At 43.9% G+C, this 21,201-nt stretch overlaps 1 protein-coding gene across 4 annotated transcripts in view; it reads right to left on the minus strand.

The window, feature by feature from the left end:
- Nucleotides 1–605: 605 nt before the first annotated feature.
- The window catches only part of LOC131951919 (dynein axonemal light chain 1), a 34,737-nt gene continuing 14,141 nt past the window's right edge, over nt 606–21,201 (minus strand). For all 4 annotated transcript variants that reach the window (XM_059314389.1, XM_059314372.1, XM_059314381.1 and 1 more), the window contains exons 3-5: nt 7,061–7,270; nt 2,055–2,141; nt 606–1,145 (exon numbers count right to left, since the gene is read on the minus strand). In XM_059314389.1, the coding sequence (XP_059170372.1) occupies nt 1,029–1,145; nt 2,055–2,141; nt 7,061–7,270 (414 nt within the window). In that variant the 3' untranslated portion in view covers nt 606–1,028. The remainder of the gene's footprint in view (nt 1,146–2,054; nt 2,142–7,060; nt 7,271–21,201) is intronic.

Raw genomic sequence — 21,201 nt, forward strand, 5'->3', positions numbered from 1 at the left:
ACCTCTTTTTCGGTCCGTGTCTTAAAGGCCCGTGCCTTGGCAGACTACTAAATCGGTCTGAGACACCTTACCCCATATCGACTACCCGAACATAAAAATACGTTTAAAAAATGTACGTCACTAAAATAACTAACATACTTGCGGCAAGTCCCTGTTATGTCTGCGTCCACAAGTACAATGTTTTGTTCTGTGTGTCATTTGTAATTTACGTCGAAAAGAATTTTTGAAAATTCCAAGATTCTACCAAGATCTATGTCCACACTTAATTATGACTGAAAGAAGGATCTCTCACTGGCAGGGATGGATTAAACTTTACAAATAAAGGTATAGTGTTTTTTTTTATTTACATGAATATAAACCTGTATATTCAAGTGGGGGTAGGGGTGACCCTAATTTACGGCACCGAGTGACATCTATACAGTAGCTCCAGTACATTGGCATAACGTTCTTGACAGTAGATTATTAAACAAATAACTAAGTCACATTGTCATATATTACATAGGCACACAGGTCGCAAGTTTATTATGTTTCCTTTCAAACCATTTAAAGTTATAATACATAATACAGAATTACAAAACACAAAATGAAATCGTTTTATGTTTATTAAACATGCTTTTATTTTTGTCTAAATACCAGTCATAAGTACGTTCAAACAATGTGATTATAAACTAGTGTCACTGCTGAAATTTTTAAATAGAAAAAAAAATCTCACTACAAATAATCTAGCGTCATTATTGATTTAAGAGCGCTCCTCTAACAAATATTTACTTTTAAAAACGTCCCACTGATGACTCTTTTCGTTCGATCAGATTTAAGAAAAACTACTTTAACTCTTATCATAACTCAAACAAACAAAAAAAAATCTAGCCTTACCGCATGCGATAAAACTTACATTTATTTTGATTCTTAAATTGAGGGGTGTTTTTTTTGGGGTTTTTTTTTTGCCAATAATTTTTTTTATCTGAAAGTTAAAATAAGTACCTAATTTTATAAGAGTGCTAAAGCTTCCTTAGTCGTGATAATGATAGCTAATCGTCTCCGCCAAAAACTGTTCCATCCAGTTTTTTAACCTTTGGACATTTTTTCCGAAATTCATTGAACCACTTCCCTGACTCCGAAAGCTCTTCCTCAATTGGATTCCCTATCTAAAAAATAAATAAATGTCACTCATTTTTGAAATAAATGATAATCAGAGATTGAAGGGGTGGGGGAAGTAAAGGTTGGGGTGTGGACTGCACCGTGTAACAAAATTGGTGTGTGGGTGGGGGTGACACCAAAAAATTTGAAAAATTTACAGATGAAAAATGCTTTTTGACATAAAACTGAATGATTAATTAAAGTTAAATTTTAAGTACAAATGACGACCCCGAGAAAGGAGGGTGTGACACCATGACATAAACTTGCTAACCATAGAGAACCATAGAGAAAGCTATGCTACATTCAGTTGTATTAATAACATTCAAACACACACAGACACACAAACACACACACACACATACACACACACGGTTACATGACAAATGATCTCAGTACAAATGATCTCAGGACAAATTTTGATGTGAGATATTTTGTCTGAGATATTTTGTCTGAGATCAATTGTCCATGGTATCATTTGTCCTGATATATTTTGTCCTGGTATCTTTTGTCCTTGAGATCATTAGTCCTGAGATCATTAGTCCTGTCACCACACACACACACACACACACACACACATATATATATATATATATATATATATATATATATATATATATATATATATATATATATATATATATATATATATATATATATATATATATATATATATATATATATATATATATATATATATATATACACTTTTTCTTGTATGGGGGTTATTGACACCATGAAGTTCCGCACCAGATAGCACCCGTTCGACCCAGCGACGCCACTGAACTGAACGTAAACTTAACTCACTATCACCACCACCCCCCCCCCCCCCCCAACCTTACCCACCAACATTAAGCCTCAAACGTATAACTAAGTTAAAAATGTTACTCACCAACAAATAAACCTCGAACTTTACTCACCAAGAGTACATCTTCCAGTGTTGAAATTCCTGAAAGTTTACCAACTTCTGCCAAATCAGATACTTTGTTGTGTGCCATAAATAAGACCTGCAACCGTAAAGTTACTGGTAAGACCGTGGTAGAAGCATTGTTTATCTCATTTTACAAGTAGAATTAGCATTGTGTAACTCATTCAAAACGTAAGAATTAGATGGTTTAACTTTAACTCATTCAGAACGTAAGAATTAGATGGTTTAACTCATTCAGAACGTAAGAATTAGATGGTTTAACTCATCCAGAACGTAAGAATTAGATGGTTTAACTCATTCAGAACGTAAGAATTAGATGGTGGTTTAACTCATTCTGAACGTAGGGGTGACATGGTTTAATTGATTATGAACGTAGCAGTAAGATTTTTAACTTATGTCGTTATAATTACATATATATATATATATATATATATATATATATATATATATATATATATATATATATATATATATATATATATATAATATATAAAGCTAAGTTCTGTATGTAATGCATTTGTATGTCGTTGGAATTGTACGAATTTAAGTGTTAGAAAATTATCGTGCGCATTTGTCTAAATTTATGAGCTAAAAAATTACCATTGAAAGTGTTGGGAAATCATTTTCATTTTTCAAATTACAGTAATAATTGTCGGCATGTTCATTAAACACAAGTTTAAAAAAAATATCATCTTTTAAAAAAATTCTAATTATGTCTTTATTTAGTCCTATAGCACTTACTTCCCTTTGATAAATTAGGAAAACAAAATTACTTCCCTTTATAAAACCATTGCATTAGTCGAAAATAATTTACTTTTTAATTACTTTGTTTTGGTGTTGGGAAAAAAAAATAATTACTTAATTAGCGGGGATTGATCAAGTGCAAATGTTGTAGGTATTTTACGGATAAGCTTGGAGTATTAAAATTGTTCATCAAATTGAAACAGGCGCGTTCGTTTAAGTGAGTGCAAAAGACTTTGAATAAGTTGGGGTACTATAGTCGTTCATTAAGCTAAAACAGGTGATTCCACCCCGGGCGTTTATGTTCGCGTTAGTGTTTTCTTTGTGTTTAGGTGGGTTAGCGTTAGTGGTTGCGTTTTGATTTGGTTCGTTTTTGTTCTTTCTTTTTTCGTTTTTGTTTGTGTTTTTTTGTTTGGGTTTGTATTTGTGTTTTTGGTTGGTTTTGTGTTTGGATTTGGTTTGTTTTCGTTTGCTTTTTCGTTGTTTTTTTTTTTTTGTTGGTATTGGTGTTTGTGGTTGGGTTTGTTGTTAGGTTTTTGTTTTCGTTTGCTTTTTTGTTTGTTTTTTCTTTGTGTTTGTATTGGTGGTTGTGGTTGGGTTTGTTGTTAGGTTTTTGTTTTCGTTTGTATTTGTAATTGTGTTAGCGTTATGTTTGCGTTTTGTTGTTTTTGGTTGGTTGTGGTTTGGGTGGGCAATGCCGGGTTTATGATGATTACTAAACACACAGGTAATGGTCTTTAACAGAAAGGTTTTTCACAGAAGCCAGAGCAGGGCCTGGCCGGGACGGCTAGTATATATATATATATATATGGTGACAGGACAAATGATCTCAAGGACAAATGATCTCACGGACAAAAGATACCAGGACAAAATATATCAGGACAAAAGATATCATGGACAAAAGATCTCAGACAAAATATCTCAGAAAAAATATCTCACAGCACAATTTTAAAAGTGTATCGGATAATTTTAGTTGATCTGAACATTTTTTTATTGACTGACATATGGTTTTGTTTACTATGTTTAATATTATTTATAGGCCTATACAATAATTGTAAGAAATTTTTGCCGTATAAATTTGCCAAAATGTACTAAGCATTTTAAAATTAAGATTACTAATATAGTATGCGAAGATTTAAGAATTTGTTTCGACAGATAGCGTAGGTGGGCTTGACAAACATCGCGGAGCTAAGTTTGTCGTAGCGTACATGCAAACAAACCAGTGTTAATGGTGATTACTCAGCTATGGCATCTTTCTTGACCTCGCAGATAGGGTATAGGGCATTAGTTTCTAATGAATTTCTGTTTATAAAAGCCATAAGTAGAGCAGCAGACAAAGAGATTTGGAAATGTCAAGTAAGAATATGATCACATAGTATTGGAAATGTGTGATCAAAACGATGTACCTGCCAGCAAAGTAACGTAAACTTCATTTTTGTGTTGAAGATGCAGTAAAAATAACAGTTTCAAGTGACGAACCTGAAGACCCATTCACATTTGTTTGTTAAGTTTAACAAATTCATTTTATAACAATCAATTACAATGCGTAAAAAGAGTAAATAAAACCATATTAACAGTCAATTAAAAAAAAAGTTCAAATCAACTAAAATCATCGTACATACTATTAAAATTTTGCTGTGAGATATTTTGTCTGAGATATTTTGTCTGAGATCTTTTGTCCATGATATCTTTTGTCCTGATATATTTTGTCCTGGTATCTTTTGTACGTGAAATCATTTGTCCTTGAGATCATTTGTCCTGAGATCATTTGTCCTGAGATCATTTGTCCTGAGATCATTTGTCCGTGAGATATTTTGTCTGAGATCATTTGTCATGGAACCATATATATATATATATATATATATATATATATATATATATATATATATATATATATATATATATATATATATATACTAGTTTACCCGTTATCATTAGATAACTGTGGGTTTCGGGGGTCATCCATATATGACATCACGTCTGTCACTTATCATCACAAAATAACCAGACCCCACATTCAAAAAGGCGTCACACCTCAGACGTTTTTGTCTTTAAAAGCACAGACTTCGTCTGAGCATGGGTCTAACAACATAATCTTTTCATATGCTGAGGTCACAAAAACAGGTCAACTCTACTTCACCTGCCCAGTGTCCTCCCAACTCAGACATGTTTTTATCTGTGAAAACACAGATTTTGGCTGAGCGTGGGTCTGACCACTCTATCTCTTCATATGCTGTCGTCACAGGTGAACTTTACACCTACCCAACACTACTTCAACTGCCCAGTGTTCCGCCAAGTCTCAGGCAACATGTTTTATCTTTTGGAAAAAAAAATATTCCGGCCGAGCATGGCTCTGACCACACTATCCACGTTACATACTGAGGACAAAGAAACAGGTGAACTCTACTTATCATTCACAACTAAAAAAAAACAAAAACAAAAAACACCGACATATCTAGAACCTATGCCACCCGCATATTAGCTTAATGTGCTAACCTCTTAGCTATCTAGACTCGTACTCTGAAAAAGTTAATAACTTATATATTTTACTTCTAAGCGGCGTAAGAATCTAGACCAGGGGTCGGCAACCTTTTGAAGCGGAAGAGCCAAAATTACAATTTTCAAAATTTCCCTGGTTTTAAAGAGCCACTAACATTTTTTTTATTTCAAATATTTTATTTTTTTATAAAGATTATTAGTATTTGTTCAAGGAGCTGGATAGCCGCATCTTGATATCAAAAGAGCCGCATGCGGCTCGCGAACCGCAGGTTGCCGACCCCTGATCTAGACATATTTCTGTAGATCTAGAGAAATGTGTTAAATAAAAAGGTTAAAACATTGATAATAGTGTTGAAACTTAATAAAAATTAGAAAACGAACGTATTGTTAAAGTTATAGCCGACAGAAAATTAGTTTAAGAACGCGTTAAACATCTGAATCGGCAACTAAATCTTGGATTGAAGCCGCCATTTATTGTACTAAAAAGTAAACAAATCATGTGACATCACTATTATTCCCACAAAGTAAAGTCAATGTTTTAAACTTTTAAAATTAATATGATTAATCTACCTATGAATAAATCAATAAATTGATTAACGTCTGTAAATAAATTTGTGATTAACAGTCTGTCTGAAAACAAAATTTTTTCTCTACCTACATACTATTTTACATCTCTCCACATAGAGCAAATTCTCTCCAGTAGTCAATCAGACAAAAAAAAAACAAATAAATATTCAATCATGTAAACAAATTTGAGTTTTAGTAGTATCTATATATATAATTCACTTCTGGGAGCCGTTAGAAAACAAGCTGCAAGCGCCTTCTTGCAGTCCCCTCTCTTTCTCTCTATCACTATCACTACCACCCCCACCCCACCCCCACATTGTCTGGTGAGCTGTTGTCACGCTAAATGTTTACAAAGCTAAATGATTACAAATCGTAGCGCCGTAGAGTCGGGTTTCTATTAGGGGCAGATAATTTAGTTCGATTTTAAACTTACAGGAGGTAACTAAGAAATAACTAAGAGGAGGCTGCTTTCACGGGGGGGGGGGGGGGGGTGTAGGGTCGGGGTTAGGGGAAAGGGGGGGAGGGGGTAGTGTTTTAAAGCAAATATTTTCAGTGGCAGCATTGGTACTGTCGAATTCACAAATTATGAATTACTGAAAAGTAGAAAATAAAACAACTAAATAGCGGCGTATGATACGCTGCGGGTCGGCTCGTAGAGATATAATTCTCTACATGGGCGCACGCAAGCCGACTATCTAACCCTCACCCCACCCCCCTCGCTCTCCAGGCATGCGCAACTACCAAATCGCTATCATATCTGGTGAGCTGTGGTTCACGCCGACGCCGAATGTTTACAATCGTAGAGCCGGGTTTAGTGACGGCTATTAGGGGCAGATAATTTAGTTTTAAAAACGATGTTGAGGTAACACGTTCTGCTTGATCTTTTCGTTGTCGTCTGTAAACTGTCTTCAGTGACACACACCGAGCCCTACGGACACAATTGCAAAGCCCAGTTTTTCCGACTCGATGACGCGTAAAATGCCGAGATTTTGATGCAATGACCAGCCATGCAATGTCCAGACATGCAATGACCAGACATGCAATGACCAGACACGCAATGACCAGACACGCAATGTCCAGACACGCAATGTCCAGACATGCAATGACCAGACATGCAATGTCCAGACATGCAATGTCCAGACATGCAATGTCCAGACATGCAATGTCCAGACACGCAATGTCCAGACAGACCTTTAGCTTTTTCATCCCAGTTATTCCCTTGAATCTGTCGATCTGATTGTAGGAGCACCAAAGTTCCTGAAGTGTGTCGTTGCATGCCTCGATTCCAGCAAGCGACTTGAGCGAGTTTCTGCCAATAGACAGCACTCTAAGGTGCTTCAGACCGTTTAGGTTGGCTATCTTTTCTATCTTATTTGTAGACAAAGACAGGTGTTCACACGCCTAGGTAGAGGTAAAGGAATTCTTTTGTTAAACAAAACCGGAATACGTCAAAAGCTGAGTAGAGGCGAGTGGTAAGTGCTGAGTAGAGGCAAGTGGTGAGTGGTGAGTAGAAAAAAGTGGTGAGTGGTGAGTAGAGGCAAGTGCTGAGTAGAGGCAAGTGGTGAGTGGTGAGTAGAGGCACGTGGTGAGTGTTGAGTAGAAGTAAGTGGTGAGTGGTGAGTAGAAAAAAAGTGGTGAGTGGTGAGTAGAGGCAAGTGCTGAGTAGAGGCAAGTGGTAAGTGGTGAGTAGAGGCACGTGGTGAGTGGTGAGTAGAGGTAAGTGGTGAGTGGTGAGTAGAAAAAAGTGGTGAGTGGTGAGTAGAGGCAAGTGGTGAGTGGTGAGTAGAGGCAAGTGGTGAGTAGAGGTAAGTGGTGAGTGGTGAGTAGAGGTAAGTGGTGAGTGGTGAGTAGAGGTAAGTGGTGAGTAGAGGCAAGTGGTGAGTAGAGGTAAGTGGTGAGTGGTGAGTAGAGGCAAGTGGTGAGTGGTGAGTAGAGGTAAGTGGTGAGTGGTGAGTAGAGGCAAGTGGTGAGTGGTGAGTAGAGGTAAGTGGTGAGTGGTGAGTAGAGGCAAGTGGTGAGTGGTAAGTAGAGGCATGTGGTGAGTGGTGAGTAGAGGCAAGTGGTGAGTGGTGAGTAGAGGCAAGTGGTGAGTGGTGAGTAGAGGTAAGTGGTGAGTGGTGAGTAGAGGTAAGTGGTGAGTGGTGAGTAGAGGTATGTGGTGAGTGGTGAGTAGAGGCAAGTGGTGAGTAGAGGTAAGTGGTGAGTGGTGAGTAGAGGCAAGTGGTGAGTAGAGGTAAGTGGTGAGTGGTGAGTAGAGGCACGTGGTGAGTGGTGAGTAGAGGTAAGTGGTGAGTGGTGAGTAGAGGCAAGTGGTTAGTGGTGAGTAGAGGCAAGTGGTGAGTAGAGGTAAGTGGTGAGTGGTGAGTAGAGGTAAGTGGTGAGTAGAGGCAAGTGGTGAGTAGAGGTAAGTGGTGAGTGGTGAGTAGAGGCAAGTGGTGAGTAGAGGTAAGTGGTGAGTGGTGAGTAGAGGCACTTGGTGAGTAGAGGTAAGTGGTGAGTGGTGAGTAGAGGTAAGTGGTGAGTGGTGAGCTGAAAAAAGTGGTGAGTGGTTAGTAGAGGCAAGTGCTGAGTAGAGGTAAGTGGTGAGTGGTGAGTAGAGGCAAGTGCTGAGTAGAGGCAAGTGGTGAGTGGTGAGTAGAGGCAAGTGGTGAGTAGAGGTAAGTGGTGAGTAGAGGCAAGTGGTGAGTAGTGAGTAGAGGAAAGTGGTGAGTAGAGGTAAGTGGTAAGTGGTGAGTAGAGGTAAGTGGTGAGTGGTGAGTAGAGGTAAGTGGTGAGTGGTGAGTAGAGGCAAGTGGTGAGTGGTGAGTAGAGGCAAGTGGTGAGTGGTGAGTAGAGGCAAGTGGTGAGTAGAGGTAAGTGGTGAGTGGTGAGTAGAGGCAAGTGGTGAGTGGTGAGTAGAGGCAAGTGGTGAGTAGATGCAAGTGGTGAGTGGTGAGTAGAGGTAAGTGGTGAGTAGAGGCGATGGGTGAGTGGTGAGTAGATGCAAGTGGTGAGTAGAGGTAAGTGGTGAGTGGTGAGTAGAGGCAAGTGGTGAGTAGAGGTAAGTGGTGAGTAGAGGCAAGTGGTGAGTGGTGAGTAGAGGTAAGTGGTGAGTAGAGGCAAGTGGTGAGTGGTGAGTAGAGGAAAGTAGTGAGTGGTGAGTAGAGGTAAGTGGTGAGTAGAGGCACGTGGTGAGTGGTGAGTAGAGGTAAGTGGTAAGTGGTGAGTAGAGGTAAGTGGTGAGTGGTGAGTAGAGGCACGTGGTGAGTGGTGAGTAGAGGTAAGTGGTAAGTGGTGAGTAGAGGTAAGTGGTGAGTGGTGAGTAGAGGCACGTGGTGAGTGGTGAGTAGAGGTAAGTGGTTAGTAGAGGTAAGTGGTGAGTGGTGAGTAGAGACACGTGGTGAGTGGTGAGTAGAGGTAAGTGGTGACAGTGAGTAGAGGTGAGTGGTGAGTAGAGGCAAGTGGTGAGTAGAGGTAAGTGGTGAGTAGAGGTAAGTGGTGAGTGGTGAGTAGAGGTAAGTGGTGAGTGGTGAGTAGAAAAAAGTGGTGAGTGGTGAGTAGAGGCAAGTGCTGAGTAGAGGTATGTGGTGAGTGGTGAGTAGAGGCAAGTGGTGAGTAGAGGCAAGTGGTGAGTGGTGAGTAGAGGCAAGTGGTGAGTAGAGGTAAGTGGTGAGTGGTGAGTAGAGGTGAGTGGTGAGTAGAGGTAAGTGGTGAGTGGTGAGTGGTGAGTAGAAAAAAGTGGTGAGTGGTGAGTAGAGGTAAGTGGTGAGTAGGTGCAAGTGGTGAGTGGTGAGTAGAGGTAAGTGGTGAGTGGTGAGTAGAGGCAAGTGATGAGTGGTGAGTAGAGGCAAGTAGTGATTGGTGAGTAGAAGTAAGTGGTGAGTAGAGGCACGTGGTGAGTGGTGAGTAGAGGTAAGTGGTAAGTGGTGAGTAGAGGTAAGTGGTGAGTGGTGAGTAGAGGCACGTGGTGAGTGGTGAGTAGAGGCAAGTGGTGAGTAGAGGTAAGTGGTGAGTGGTGAGTAGAGGCAAGTGGTGAGTAGAGGTAAGTGGTGAGTGGTGAGTAGAGGTAAGTGGTGAGTGGTGAGTAAAGGCAAGTGGTGAGTGTTGAGTAGAGGCAAGTGGTGAGTAGAGGTAAGTGGTGAGGGTTCCATGACAAATGATCTCAGGACAAATGATCTCAGACAAAATATCTCAGACAAAATATCTCACGGACAAATGATCTCAAGACAAATGATCTCAGGACAAAAGATCTCAAGGACAAATGATCTCACGGACAAAAGATACCAGGACAAAATATATCAGAACAAATGATATCATGGACAAATGATCTCAGACAAAATATCTCAGACAAAATATCTCACAGCAAAATTTCAATAGTTTTTTTAATGATTTTAGTTGATCTGAACATATTTTCTTTATTGACTACAATATGGTTTTGTTCACTTTTCTACGCATAATAATTGTGAATAAAATGAATTTGTTAAACTTAACAAAACATCAAAAGATTTATTAAACTTAACCTTTGTAAAAGCATTTGATTTGAAAGTAAAAATATAAAGAAAACTTACTCCTTTAGCCTGAAAGGTTTGATAAATGATAATGTATAAAAAAAAATAAAGTTATTTATACAACATTAATGTTCAAAACACGCGAAATATTTTTCAAAAATGTGAATGGGTCTTCGGGTTTGTTACGTAAAACTATTATTTATTGTATCATCAACACAAACATAACGCTTACGTTTCTTTACTGGCAAGTACATCGTTATGATCACACCTCTCCAATACTATGTGATCATCTATTGTGTGAACTCTTTCGCGACATGTTTTAACTTCACATTTGCAAATCTCTTTGCCTGCTGCTCTACTTTTGGCTTTTATACACATAAAATCACAAGAAACAATGTCCTAAAACCTTTCAGCGAGGAAACAAAATCACCACTAATACTGTTTTGTTTGCATGCACACTACGACAAACTTAGCTCCACGATGACCGCTGTCGTTTAACTAAGCATTTGTAACCTGATCACTAAGGTGTGACCGACGCATAACTATTGACTTTAGAGGCTAGTTGTATTATCCATCGAGGGCGGATGTCTTTCCAATAAGGCATGTCTCTGCGGTCAAAGCGGGCGGCCACCTTGATACGAAGGTGTTTCTTTATTGTTATTTCATTCCCTTTGATCTAGTTTTTTCCACCTGACATGGTAAGATTGTCTCATTTTTGGCAAGCCCACCTACGCTGTCTATCGAAAAAAATGCTTTAATCTTCGCATACTATATTTGTAATCTTAATTTGAAAATGTTAAGTGCAATATGACAAATTTATACGGCAAATATTTCTTACACTAATTATACAGGCCTGTAAACAATATTAAACATAGTAAACTAAACCATAAGAAAGTCAATAAAAAAAACTGTTCAGAACAACTACAATCATCCAATACACTATTAAAATTTAGGTGTGAGATATTTTGTCTGAGATATTTTGTCTGAGATCAATTGTCCATGGTATCATTTGTCCTGATATATTTTGTCCTGGTATCTTTTGTCCGTGAGATCATTTGTCCTTGAGATCTTTTGTCCTGAGATCATTTGTCCTGAGATCATTTGTCCGTGAGATATTTTGTCTGAGATATTTTGTCTGAGATCATTTGTCCTGAGATCATTTGTCCTGTCACCGTGGTGAGTGGTGAGTAGAGGTAAGTGGTGAGTTGTGAGTAGAGGTAAGTGGTGAGTAGAGGTAAGTGGTGAGTAGAGGCAAGTGGTGAGTAGAGGTAAGTGGTGAGTGGTGAGTAGAGGTAAGTGGTGAGTGGTGAGTAGAGGTAAGTGGTGAGTAGAGGCAAGTGGTGAGTGGTGAGTAGAGGCAAGTGGTGAGTAGAGGTAAGTGGTGAGTGGTGAGTAGAGGTAAGTGGTGAGTGGTGAGTAGAGGTAAGTGGTGAGTGGTGAGTAGAGGTAAGTGGTGAGTAGAGGCAACTGGTGAGTAGACGTAAGTGGTGAGTGGTGAGTAGAGGTAAGTGGTGAGTGGTGAGTAGAGGTAAGTGGTGAGTGGTGAGTAGAGGCAAGTGGTGAGTGTTGAGTAGAGGCAAGTGGTGAGTAGAGGTAAGTGGTGAGTGGTGAGTAGAGGTAAGTGGTGAGTGGTGAGTAGAGGTAAGTGGTGAGTAGAGGTAAGTGGTGAGTAGAGGCAAGTGGTGAGTAGAGGTAAGTGGTGAGTGGTGAGTAGAGGTAAGTGGTGAGTAGAGGTGAGTGGTGAGTGGTGAGTAGAGGCAAGTGGTGAGTGGTGAGTAGAGGCAAGTGGTGAGTAGAGGTAAGTGGTGAGTGGTGAGTAGAGGTAAGTGGTGAGTAGAGGTAAGTGGTGAGTAGAGGCAACTGGTGAGTAGAGGTAAGTGGTGAGTGGTGAGTAGAGGTAAGTGGTGAGTGGTGAGTAGAGGTAAGTGGTGAGTGGTGAGTAGAGGCAAGTGGTGAATAGAGGTAAGTGGTGAGTGGTGAGTAGAGGCAAGTGGTGAGTAGAGGTAAGTGGTGAGTAGAGGTAAGTGGTGAGTGGTGAGTAGAGGCAAGTGGTGAGTGGTGATCAGAGGCAAGTGGTGAGTAGAGGCACGTGGTGAGTGGTGAGTAGAGGCAAGTGGTGAGTGGTGAGTAGAGGCAAGTGGTGAGTAGAGGCACGTGGTGAGTGGTGAGTAGAAAAAAAGTGGTGAGTGGTGAGTAGAGGCAAGTGGTGAGTGGTGGGTAGAGGTAAGTGGTGAGTGGTGAGTAGAGGTATGCGGTGAGTAGAGGCAAGTGGTGAGTAGATGCAAGTGGTAAGTGGTGAGTAGAGGTGAGTAGTGAGTGGTGAGTAGAGGTATGTGGTGAGTAGAGGCTAGTGGTGAGTAGATGCAAGTGGTGAGTTGTGAGTAGATGCAAGTGGTTTGTGGTGAGTAGAGGTAAGTGGTGAGTGGTGAGTAGAGGCAAATGGTGAGTAGATGCAAGTGGTGAGTGGTGAGTAGAGGTAAGTGGTGAGTGGTGAGTAGAGGCAAGTGGTGAGTAGATGCAAGTGGTGAGTGGTGAGTAGATGCAAGTGGTGAGTGGTGAGTAGATGTAAGTGGTGAGTGGTGAGTAGAGGTAAGTGGTGAGTGCTGAGTAGAGGCAAGTGGTGAGTGGTGAGTAGAGGTAAGTGGTGAGTGGTGAGTAGAGGCGAGTGGTGAGTAGAGGCAAGTGGTGAGTGGTGAGTAGAGGCAAGTGGTGAGTAGAGGTAAGTGGTGATTGGTGAGTAGAGGCAAGTGGTGAGTGGTGAGTAGAGGCAAGTGGTGAGTAGATGCAAGTGGTGAGTGGTGAGTAGAGGTAAGTGGTGAGTAGAGGCGATGGGTGAGTGGTGAGTAGATGCAAGTGGTGAGTGGTGAGTAGAGGTAAGTGGTGAGTGGTGAGTAGAGGTAAGTGGTGAGTAGAGGTAAGTGGTGAGTAGAGGCAAGTGGTGAGTAGAGGTAAGTGGTGAGTGGTGAGTAGAGGTAAGTGGTGAGTAGAGGCAACTGGTGAGTAGAGGTAAGTGGTGAGTGGTGATTAGAGGTAAGTGGTGAGTGGTGAGTAGAGGCAAGTGGTGAGTGTTGAGTAGAGGCAAGTGGTGAGTAGAGGTAAGTGGTGAGTGGTGAGTAGAGGTAAGTGGTGAGTGGTGAGTAGAGGTAAGTGGTGAGTAGAGGTAAGTGGTGAGTAGAGGCAAGTGGTGAGTAGAGGTAAGTGGTGAGTGGTGAGTAGAGGTAAGTGGTGAGTAGAGGTGAGTGGTGAGTGGTGAGTAGAGGCAAGTGGTGAGTGGTGAGTAGAGGCAAGTGGTGAGTAGAGGTAAGTGGTGAGTGGTGAGTAGAGGTAAGTGGTGAGTGGTGAATAGAGGTAAGTGGTGAGTAGAGGCAACTGGTGAGTAGAGGTAAGTGGTGAGTGGTGAGTAGAGGTAAGTGGTGAGTGGTGAGTAGAGGTAAGTGGTGAGTGGTGAGTAGAGGTATGCGGTGAGTAGAGGCAAGTGGTGAGTAGATGCAAGTGGTAAGTGGTGAGTAGAGGTGAGTGGTGAGTGGTGAGTAGAGGTATGTGGTGAGTAGAGGCTAGTGGTGAGTAGATGCAAGTGGTGAGTTGTGAGTAGATGCAAGTGGTTTGTGGTGAGTAGAGGTAAGTGGTGAGTGGTGAGTAGAGGCAAATTGTGAGTAGATGCAAGTGGTGAGTGGTGAGTAGAGGTAAGTGGTGAGTGGTGAGTAGAGGCAAGTGGTGAGTAGATGCAAGTGGTGAGTGGTGAGTAGATGCAAGTGGTGAGTGGTGAGTAGATGTAAGTGGTGAGTGGTGAGTAGAGGTAAGTGGTGAGTGCTGAGTAGAGGCAAGTGATGAGTGGTGAGTAGAGGTAAGTGGTGAGTGGTGAGTAGAGGCGAGTGGTGAGTAGAGGCAAGTGGTGAGTGGTGAGTAGAGGCAAGTGGTGAGTAGAGGTAAGTGGTGATTGGTGAGTAGAGGCAAGTGGTGAGTGGTGAGTAGAGGCAAGTGGTGAGTAGATGCAAGTGGTGAGTGGTGAGTAGAGGTAAGTGGTGAGTAGAGGCGATGGGTGAGTGGTGAGTAGATGCAAGTGGTGAGTGGTGAGTAGAGGTAAGTGGTGAGTGGTGAGTAGAGGTAAGTGGTGAGTAGAGGTAAGTGGTGAGTAGAGGCAAGTGGTGAGTAGAGGTAAGTGGTGAGTGGTGAGTAGAGGTAAGTGGTGAGTGGTGAGTAGAGGTAAGTGGTGAGTAGAGGCAAGTGGTGAGTGGTGAGTAGAGGCAAGTGGTGAGTAGAGGTAAGTGGTGAGTGGTGAGTAGAGGTAAGTGGTGAGTGGTGAGTAGAGGTAAGTGGTGAGTAGAGGCAACTGGTGAGTAGAGGTAAGTGGTGAGTGGTGAGTAGAGGTAAGTGGTGAGTGGTGAGTAGAGGTAAGTGGTGAGTGGTGAGTAGACGCAAGTGGTGAGTGGTGAGTAGAGGCAAGTGGTGAGTAGAGGTAAGTGGTGAGTGGTGAGTAGAGGTAAGTGGTGAGTGGTGAGTAGAGGTAAGTGGTGAGTAGAGGTAAGTGGTGCGTAGAGGCAAGTGGTGAGTAGAGGTAAGTGGTGAGTGGTGAGTAGAGGTAAGTGGTGAGTAGAGGTGAGTGGTGAGTGGTGAGTAGAGGCAAGTGGTGAGTGGTGAGTAGAGGCAAGTGGTGAGTAGAGGTAAGTGGTGAGTGGTGAGTAGAGGTAAGTGGTGAGTAGAGGCAACTGGTGAGTAGAGGTGAGTGGTGAGTAGAGGTAAGTGGTGAGTGGTGAGTAGAGGCAAGTGGTGAGTGTTGAGTAGAGGCAAGTGGTGAGTAGAGGTAAGTGGTGAGTGGTGAGTAGAGGTAAGTGGTGAGTGGTGAGTAGAGGTAAGTGGTGAGTAGAGGTAAGTGGTGAGTAGAGGCAAGTGGTGAGTAGAGGTAAGTGGTGAGTGGTGAGTAGAGGTAAGTGGTGAGTAGAGGTGAGTGGTGAGTGGTGAGTAGAGGCAAGTGGTGAGTGGTGAGTAGAGGCAAGTGGTGAGTAGAGGTAAGTGGTGAGTGGTGAGTAGAGGTAAGTGGTGAGTGGTGAATAGAGGTAAGTGGTGAGTAGAGGCAACTGGTGAGTAGAGGTAAGTGGTGAGTGGTGAGTAGAGGTAAGTGGTGAGTGGTGAGTAGAGGTAAGTGGTGAGTGGTGAGTAGAGGTATGCGGTGAGTAGAGGCAAGTGGTGAGTAGATGCAAGTGGTAAGTGGTGAGTAGAGGTGAGTGGTGAGTGGTGAGTAGAGGTATGTGGTGAGTAGAGGCTAGTGGTGAGTAGATGCAAGTGGTGAGTTGTGAGTAGATGCAAGTGGTTTGTGGTGAGTAGAGGTAAGTGGTGAGTGGTGAGTAGAGGCAAATTGTGAGTAGATGCAAGTGGTGAGTGGTGAGTAGAGGTAAGTGGTGAGTGGTGAGTAGAGGCAAGTGGTGAGTAGATGCAAGTGGTGAGTGGTGAGTAGATGCAAGTGGTGAGTGGTGAGTAGATGTAAGTGGTGAGTGGTGAGTAGAGGTAAGTGGTGAGTGCTGAGTAGAGGCAAGTGGTGAGTGGTGAGTAGAGGTAAGTGGTGAGTGGTGAGTAGAGGCGAGTGGTGAGTAGAGGCAAGTGGTGAGTGGTGAGTAGAGGCAAGTGGTGAGTAGAGGTAAGTGGTGATTGGTGAGTAGAGGCAAGTGGTGAGTGGTGAGTAGAGGCAAGTGGTGAGTAGATGCAAGTGGTGAGTGGTGAGTAGAGGTAAGTGGTGAGTAGAGGCGATGGGTGAGTGGTGAGTAGATGCAAGTGGTGAGTGGTGAGTAGAGGTAAGTGGTGAGTGGTGAGTAGAGGTAAGTGGTGAGTAGAGGTAAGTGGTGAGTTGAGGCAAGTGGTGAGTAGAGGTAAGTGGTGAGTGGTGAGTAGAGGTAAGTGGTGAGTGGTGAGTAGAGGTAAGTGGTGAGTAGAGGCAAGTGGTGAGTGGTGAGTAGAGGCAAGTGGTGAGTAGAGGTAAGTGGTGAGTGGTGAGTAGAGGTAAGTGGTGAGTGGTGAGTAGAGGTAAGTGGTGAGTAGAGGCAACTGGTGAGTAGAGGTAAGTGGTGAGTGGTGAGTAGAGGTAAGTGGTGAGTGGTGAGTAGAGGTAAGTGGTGAGTGGTGAGTAGACGCAAGTGGTGAGTGGTGAGTAGAGGCAAGTGGTGAGTAGAGGTAAGTGGTGAGTGGTGAGTAGAGGTAAGTGGTGAGTGGTGAGTAGAGGTAAGTGGTGAGTAGAGGTAAGTGGTGCGTAGAGGCAAGTGGTGAGTAGAGGTAAGTGGTGAGTGGTGAGTAGAGGTAAGTGGTGAGTAGAGGTGAGTGGTGAGTGGTGAGTAGAGGCAAGTGGTGAGTGGTGAGTAGAGGCAAGTGGTGAGTAGAGGTAAGTGGTGAGTGGTGAGTAGAGGTAAGTGGTGAGTTGTGAGTAGAGGTAAGTGGTGAGTAGAGGCAACTGGTGAGTAGAGGTAAGTGGTGAGTGGTGAGTAGAGGTAAGTGGTGAGTGGTGAGCAGAGGTAAGTGGTGAGTGGTGAGTAGAGGCAAGTGGTGAATAGAGGTAAGTGGTGAGTGGTGAGTAGAGGCAAGTGGTGAGTAGAGGTAAGTGGTGAGTAGAGGTAAGTGGTGAGTGGTGAGTAGAGGCAAGTGGTGAGTGGTGAGTAGAGGCAAGTGGTGAGTAGAGGCACGTGGTGAGTGGTGAGTAGAGGCAAGTTGTGAGTGGTGAGTAGAGGCAAGTGGTGAGTAGAGGCACGTGGTGAGTGGTGAGTAGAAAAAAAGTGGTGAGTGGTGAGTAGAGGCAAGTGGTGAGTGGTGAGTAGAGGTAAGTGGTGAGTGGTGAGTAGAGGTATGCGGTGAGTAGAGGCAAGTGGTGAGTAGATGCAAGTGGTAAGTGGTGAGTAGAGGTGAGTGGTGAGTGGTGAGTAGAGGTATGTGGTGAGTAGAGGCTAGTGGTGAGTAGATGCAAGTGGTGAGTTGTGAGTAGATGCAAGTGGTTTGTAGTGAGTAGAGGTAAGTGGTGAGTGGTGAGTAGAGGCAAATGGTGAGTAGATGCAAGTAGTGAGTGGTGAGTAGAGGTAAGTGGTGAGTGGTGAGTAGAGGCAAGTGGTGAGTAGATGCAAGTGGTGAGTGGTGAGTAGATGCAAGTGGTGAGTGGTGAGTAGATGTAAGTGGTGAGTGGTGAGTAGAGGTAAGTGGTGAGTGCTGAGTAGAGGCAAGTGGTGAGTGGTGAGTAGAGGTAAGTGGTGAGTGGTGAGTAGAGGCGAGTGGTGAGTAGAGGCAAGTGGTGAGTGGTGAGTAGAGGCAAGTGGTGAGTAGACGTAAGTGGTGATTGGTGAGTAGATGCAAGTGGTGAGTGGTGAGTAGAGGTAAGTGGTGAGTAGAGGCGATGGGTGAGTGGTGAGTAGATGCAAGTGGTGAGTGGTGAGTAGAGGTAAGTGGTGAGTAGAGGCAATGGGTGAGTGGTGAGTAGATGCAAGTGATGAGTGGTGAGTAGATGCAAGTGGTGAGTGGTGAGTAGAGGTAAGTGGTGAGTGGTGAGTAGAGGTAAGTTGTGAGTAGAGGCAATGGGTGAGTGGTGAGTAGATGCAAGTGGTGAGTGGTGAGTAGATGCAAGTGGTGAGTGGTGAGTAGAGGTAAGTGATGAGTGGTGAGTAGAGGTAAGTGGTGAGTAGAGGCAAGTGGTGAGTTGAGACAAGTGGTGAGTGGTGAGTAGAGGTAAGTGGTGAGTAGAGGCAATGGGTGAGTGGTGAGTAGATGCAAGTGGTGAGTGGTGAGTAGAGGTATGTGGTGAGTGGTGAGTAGAGGTAAGTGGTGAGTAGAGGCAAGTGGTGAGTGAGGAGTAGAGGCAATATGTGAGTAGAGGCAAATGGTGAGTGGTGAGTAGAGGCAAGTGGTGAGTGGTGAGTAGAGGTAAGTGGTGAGTGGTGAGTAGAGGCAAGTGGTTAGTGGTGAGTAGAGGCAAGTGGTGAGTAGAGGTAAGTGGTGAGTGGTGAGTAGAGGTAAGTGGTGAGTAGAGGCAAGTGGTGAGTAGAGGTAAGTGGTGAGTGGTGAGTAGAGGCAAGTGGTGAGTAGAGGTAAGTGGTGAGTGGTGAGTAGAGGCACTTGGTGAGTAGAGGTAAGTGGTGAGTGGTGAGTAGAGGTAAGTGGTGAGTGGTGAGCTGAAAAAAGTGGTGAGTGGTTAGTAGAGGCAAGTGCTGAGTAGAGGTAAGTGGTGAGTGGTGAGTAGAGGCAAGTGCTGAGTAGAGGCAAGTGGTGAGTGGTGAGTAGAGGCAAGTGGTGAGTAGAGGTAAGTGGTGAGTAGAGGCAAGTGGTGAGTGGTGAGTAGAGGAAAGTGGTGAGTAGACGTTAGTGGTAAGTGGTGAGTAGAGGTAAGTGGTGAGTGGTGAGTAGAGGTAAGTGGTGAGTGGTGAGTAGAGGCAAGTGGTGAGTGGTGAGTAGAGGCAAGTGGTGAGTGGTGAGTAGAGGCAAGTGGTGAGTAGAGGTAAGTGGTGAGTGGTGAGTAGAGGTGAGTGGTGAGTAGAGGCAAGTGGTGAGTAGATGCAAGTGGTGAGTGGTGAGTAGAGGTAAGTGGTGAGTAGAGGCGATGGGTGAGTGGTGAGTAGATGCAAGTGGTGAGTGGTGAGTAGAGGTAAGTGGTGAGTAGAGGCAATGGGTGAGTGGTGAGTAGATGCAAGTGATGAGTGGTGAGTAGATGCAAGTGGTGAGTGGTGAGTAGAGGTAAGTGGTGAGTGGTGAGTAGAGGTAAGTTGTGAGTAGAGGCAATGGGTGAGTGGTGAGTAGATGCAAGTGGTGAGTGGTGAGTAGATGCAAGTGGTGAGTGGTGAGTAGAGGTAAGTGATGAGTGGTGAGTAGAGGTAAGTGGTGAGTAGAGGCAAGTGGTGAGTTGAGACAAGTGGTGAGTGGTGAGTAGAGGTAAGTGGTGAGTAGAGGCAATGGGTGAGTGGTGAGTAGATGCAAGTGGTGAGTGGTGAGTAGAGGTATGTGGTGAGTGGTGAGTAGAGGTAAGTGGTGAGTAGAGGCAAGTGGTGAGTGAGGAGTAGAGGCAATATGTGAGTAGAGGCAAATGGTGAGTGGTGAGTAGAGGCAAGTGGTGAGTGGTTAGTAGAGGTAAGTGGTGAGTGGTGAGTAGAGGCAAGTGGTTAGTGGTGAGTAGAGGCAAGTGGTGAGTAGAGGTAAGTGGTGAGTGGTGAGTAGAGGTAAGTGGTGAGTAGAGGCAAGTGGTGAGTAGAGGTAAGTGGTGAGTGGTGAGTAGAGGCAAGTGGTGAGTAGAGGTAAGTGGTGAGTGGTGAGTAGAGGCACTTGGTGAGTAGAGGTAAGTGGTGAGTGGTGAGTAGAGGTAAGTGGTGAGTGGTGAGCTGAAAAAAGTGGTGAGTGGTTAGTAGAGGCAAGTGCTGAGTAGAGGTAAGTGGTGAGTGCTGAGTAGAGGCAAGTGCTGAGTAGAGGCAAGTGGTGAGTGGTGAGTAGAGGCAAGTGGTGAGTAGAGGTAAGTGGTGAGTAGAGGCAAGTGGTGAGTGGTGAGTAGAGGAAAGTGGTGAGTAGACGTAAGTGGTAAGTGGTGAGTAGAGGTAAGTGGTGAGTGGTGAGTAGAGGTAAGTGGTGAGTGGTGAGTAGAGGTAAGTGGTGAGTGGTGAGTAGAGGCAAGTGGTGAGTGGTGAGTAGAGGCAAGTGGTGAGTAGAGGTAAGTGGTGAGTGGTGAGTAGAGGTGAGTGGTGAGTAGAGGCAAGTGGTGAGTAGAGGCAAGTGGTGAGTGGTGAGTAGAGGTAAGTGGTGAGTAGAGGCGATGGGTGAGTGGTGAGTAGATGCAAGTGGTGAGTAGAGGTAAGTGGTGAGTGGTGAGTAGAGGCAAGTGGTGAGTAGAGGTAAGTGGTGAGTGGTGAGTAGAGGTAAGTGGTGAGTAGAGGCAAGTGGTGAGTGGTGAGTAGAGGTAAGTGGTGAGTAGAGGCAAGTGGTGAGTGGTCAGTAGAGGCAAGTAGTGAGTGGTGAGTAGAGGTAAGTGGTGAGTAGAGGCACGTGGTGAGTCGTGAGTAGAGGTAAGTGGTAAGTGGTGAGTAGAGGTAAGTGGTGAGTGGTGAGTAGAGGCACGTGGTGAGTGGTGAGTAGAGGTAAGTGGTAAGTGGTGAGTAGAGGTAAGTGGTGAGTGGTGAGTAGAGGCACGTGGTGAGTAGTGAGTAGAGGCAAGTGGTTAGTAGAGGTAAGTGGTGAGTGGTGAGTAGAGACACGTGGTGAGTGGTGAGTAGAGGTAAGTGGTGAGTGGTGAGTAGAGGCAAGTGGTGAGTGGTGAGTAGAGGCAAGTGGTGAGTAGAGGTAAGTGGTGAGTGGTGAGTAGAGGTAAGTGGTGAGTGGTGAGTAGAGGCAAGTGGTGAGTAAAGGTAATTGGTGAGTAGAGGTAAGTGGTGAGTGGTGAGTAGAGGTAAGTGGTGAGTGGTGAGTAGAAAAAAGTGGTGAGTGGTGAGTAGAGGCAAGTGCTGAGTAGAGGTATGTGGTGAGTGGTGAGTAGAGGCAAGTGGTGAGTAGAGGCAAGTGGTGAGTGGTGAGTAGAGGCAAGTGGTGAGTAGAGGTAAGTGGTGAGTGGTGAGTAGAGGTGAGTGGTGAGTAGAGGTAAGTGGTGAGTGGTGAGTAGAAAAAAGTGGTGAGTGGTGAGTAGAGGTAAGTGGTGAGTAGGTGCAAGGGGTGAGTGGTGAGTAGAGGTAAGTGGTGAGTGGTGAGTAGAGGCAAGTGATGAGTGGTGAGTAGAGGCAAGTAGTGATTGGTGAGTAGAAGTAAGTGGTGAGTAGAGGCACGTGGTGAGTGGTGAGTAGAGGTAAGTGGTAAGTGGTGAGTAGAGGTAAGTGGTGAGTGGTGAGTAGAGGCACGTGGTGAGTGGTGAGT

This window comes from Physella acuta, unplaced genomic scaffold (genome assembly GCF_028476545.2).
Source record: "Physella acuta isolate Inbredline_101_S28 unplaced genomic scaffold, ASM2847654v3 ptg000067l, whole genome shotgun sequence".
NCBI classification, from domain to species: domain Eukaryota; kingdom Metazoa; phylum Mollusca; class Gastropoda; family Physidae; genus Physella; species Physella acuta.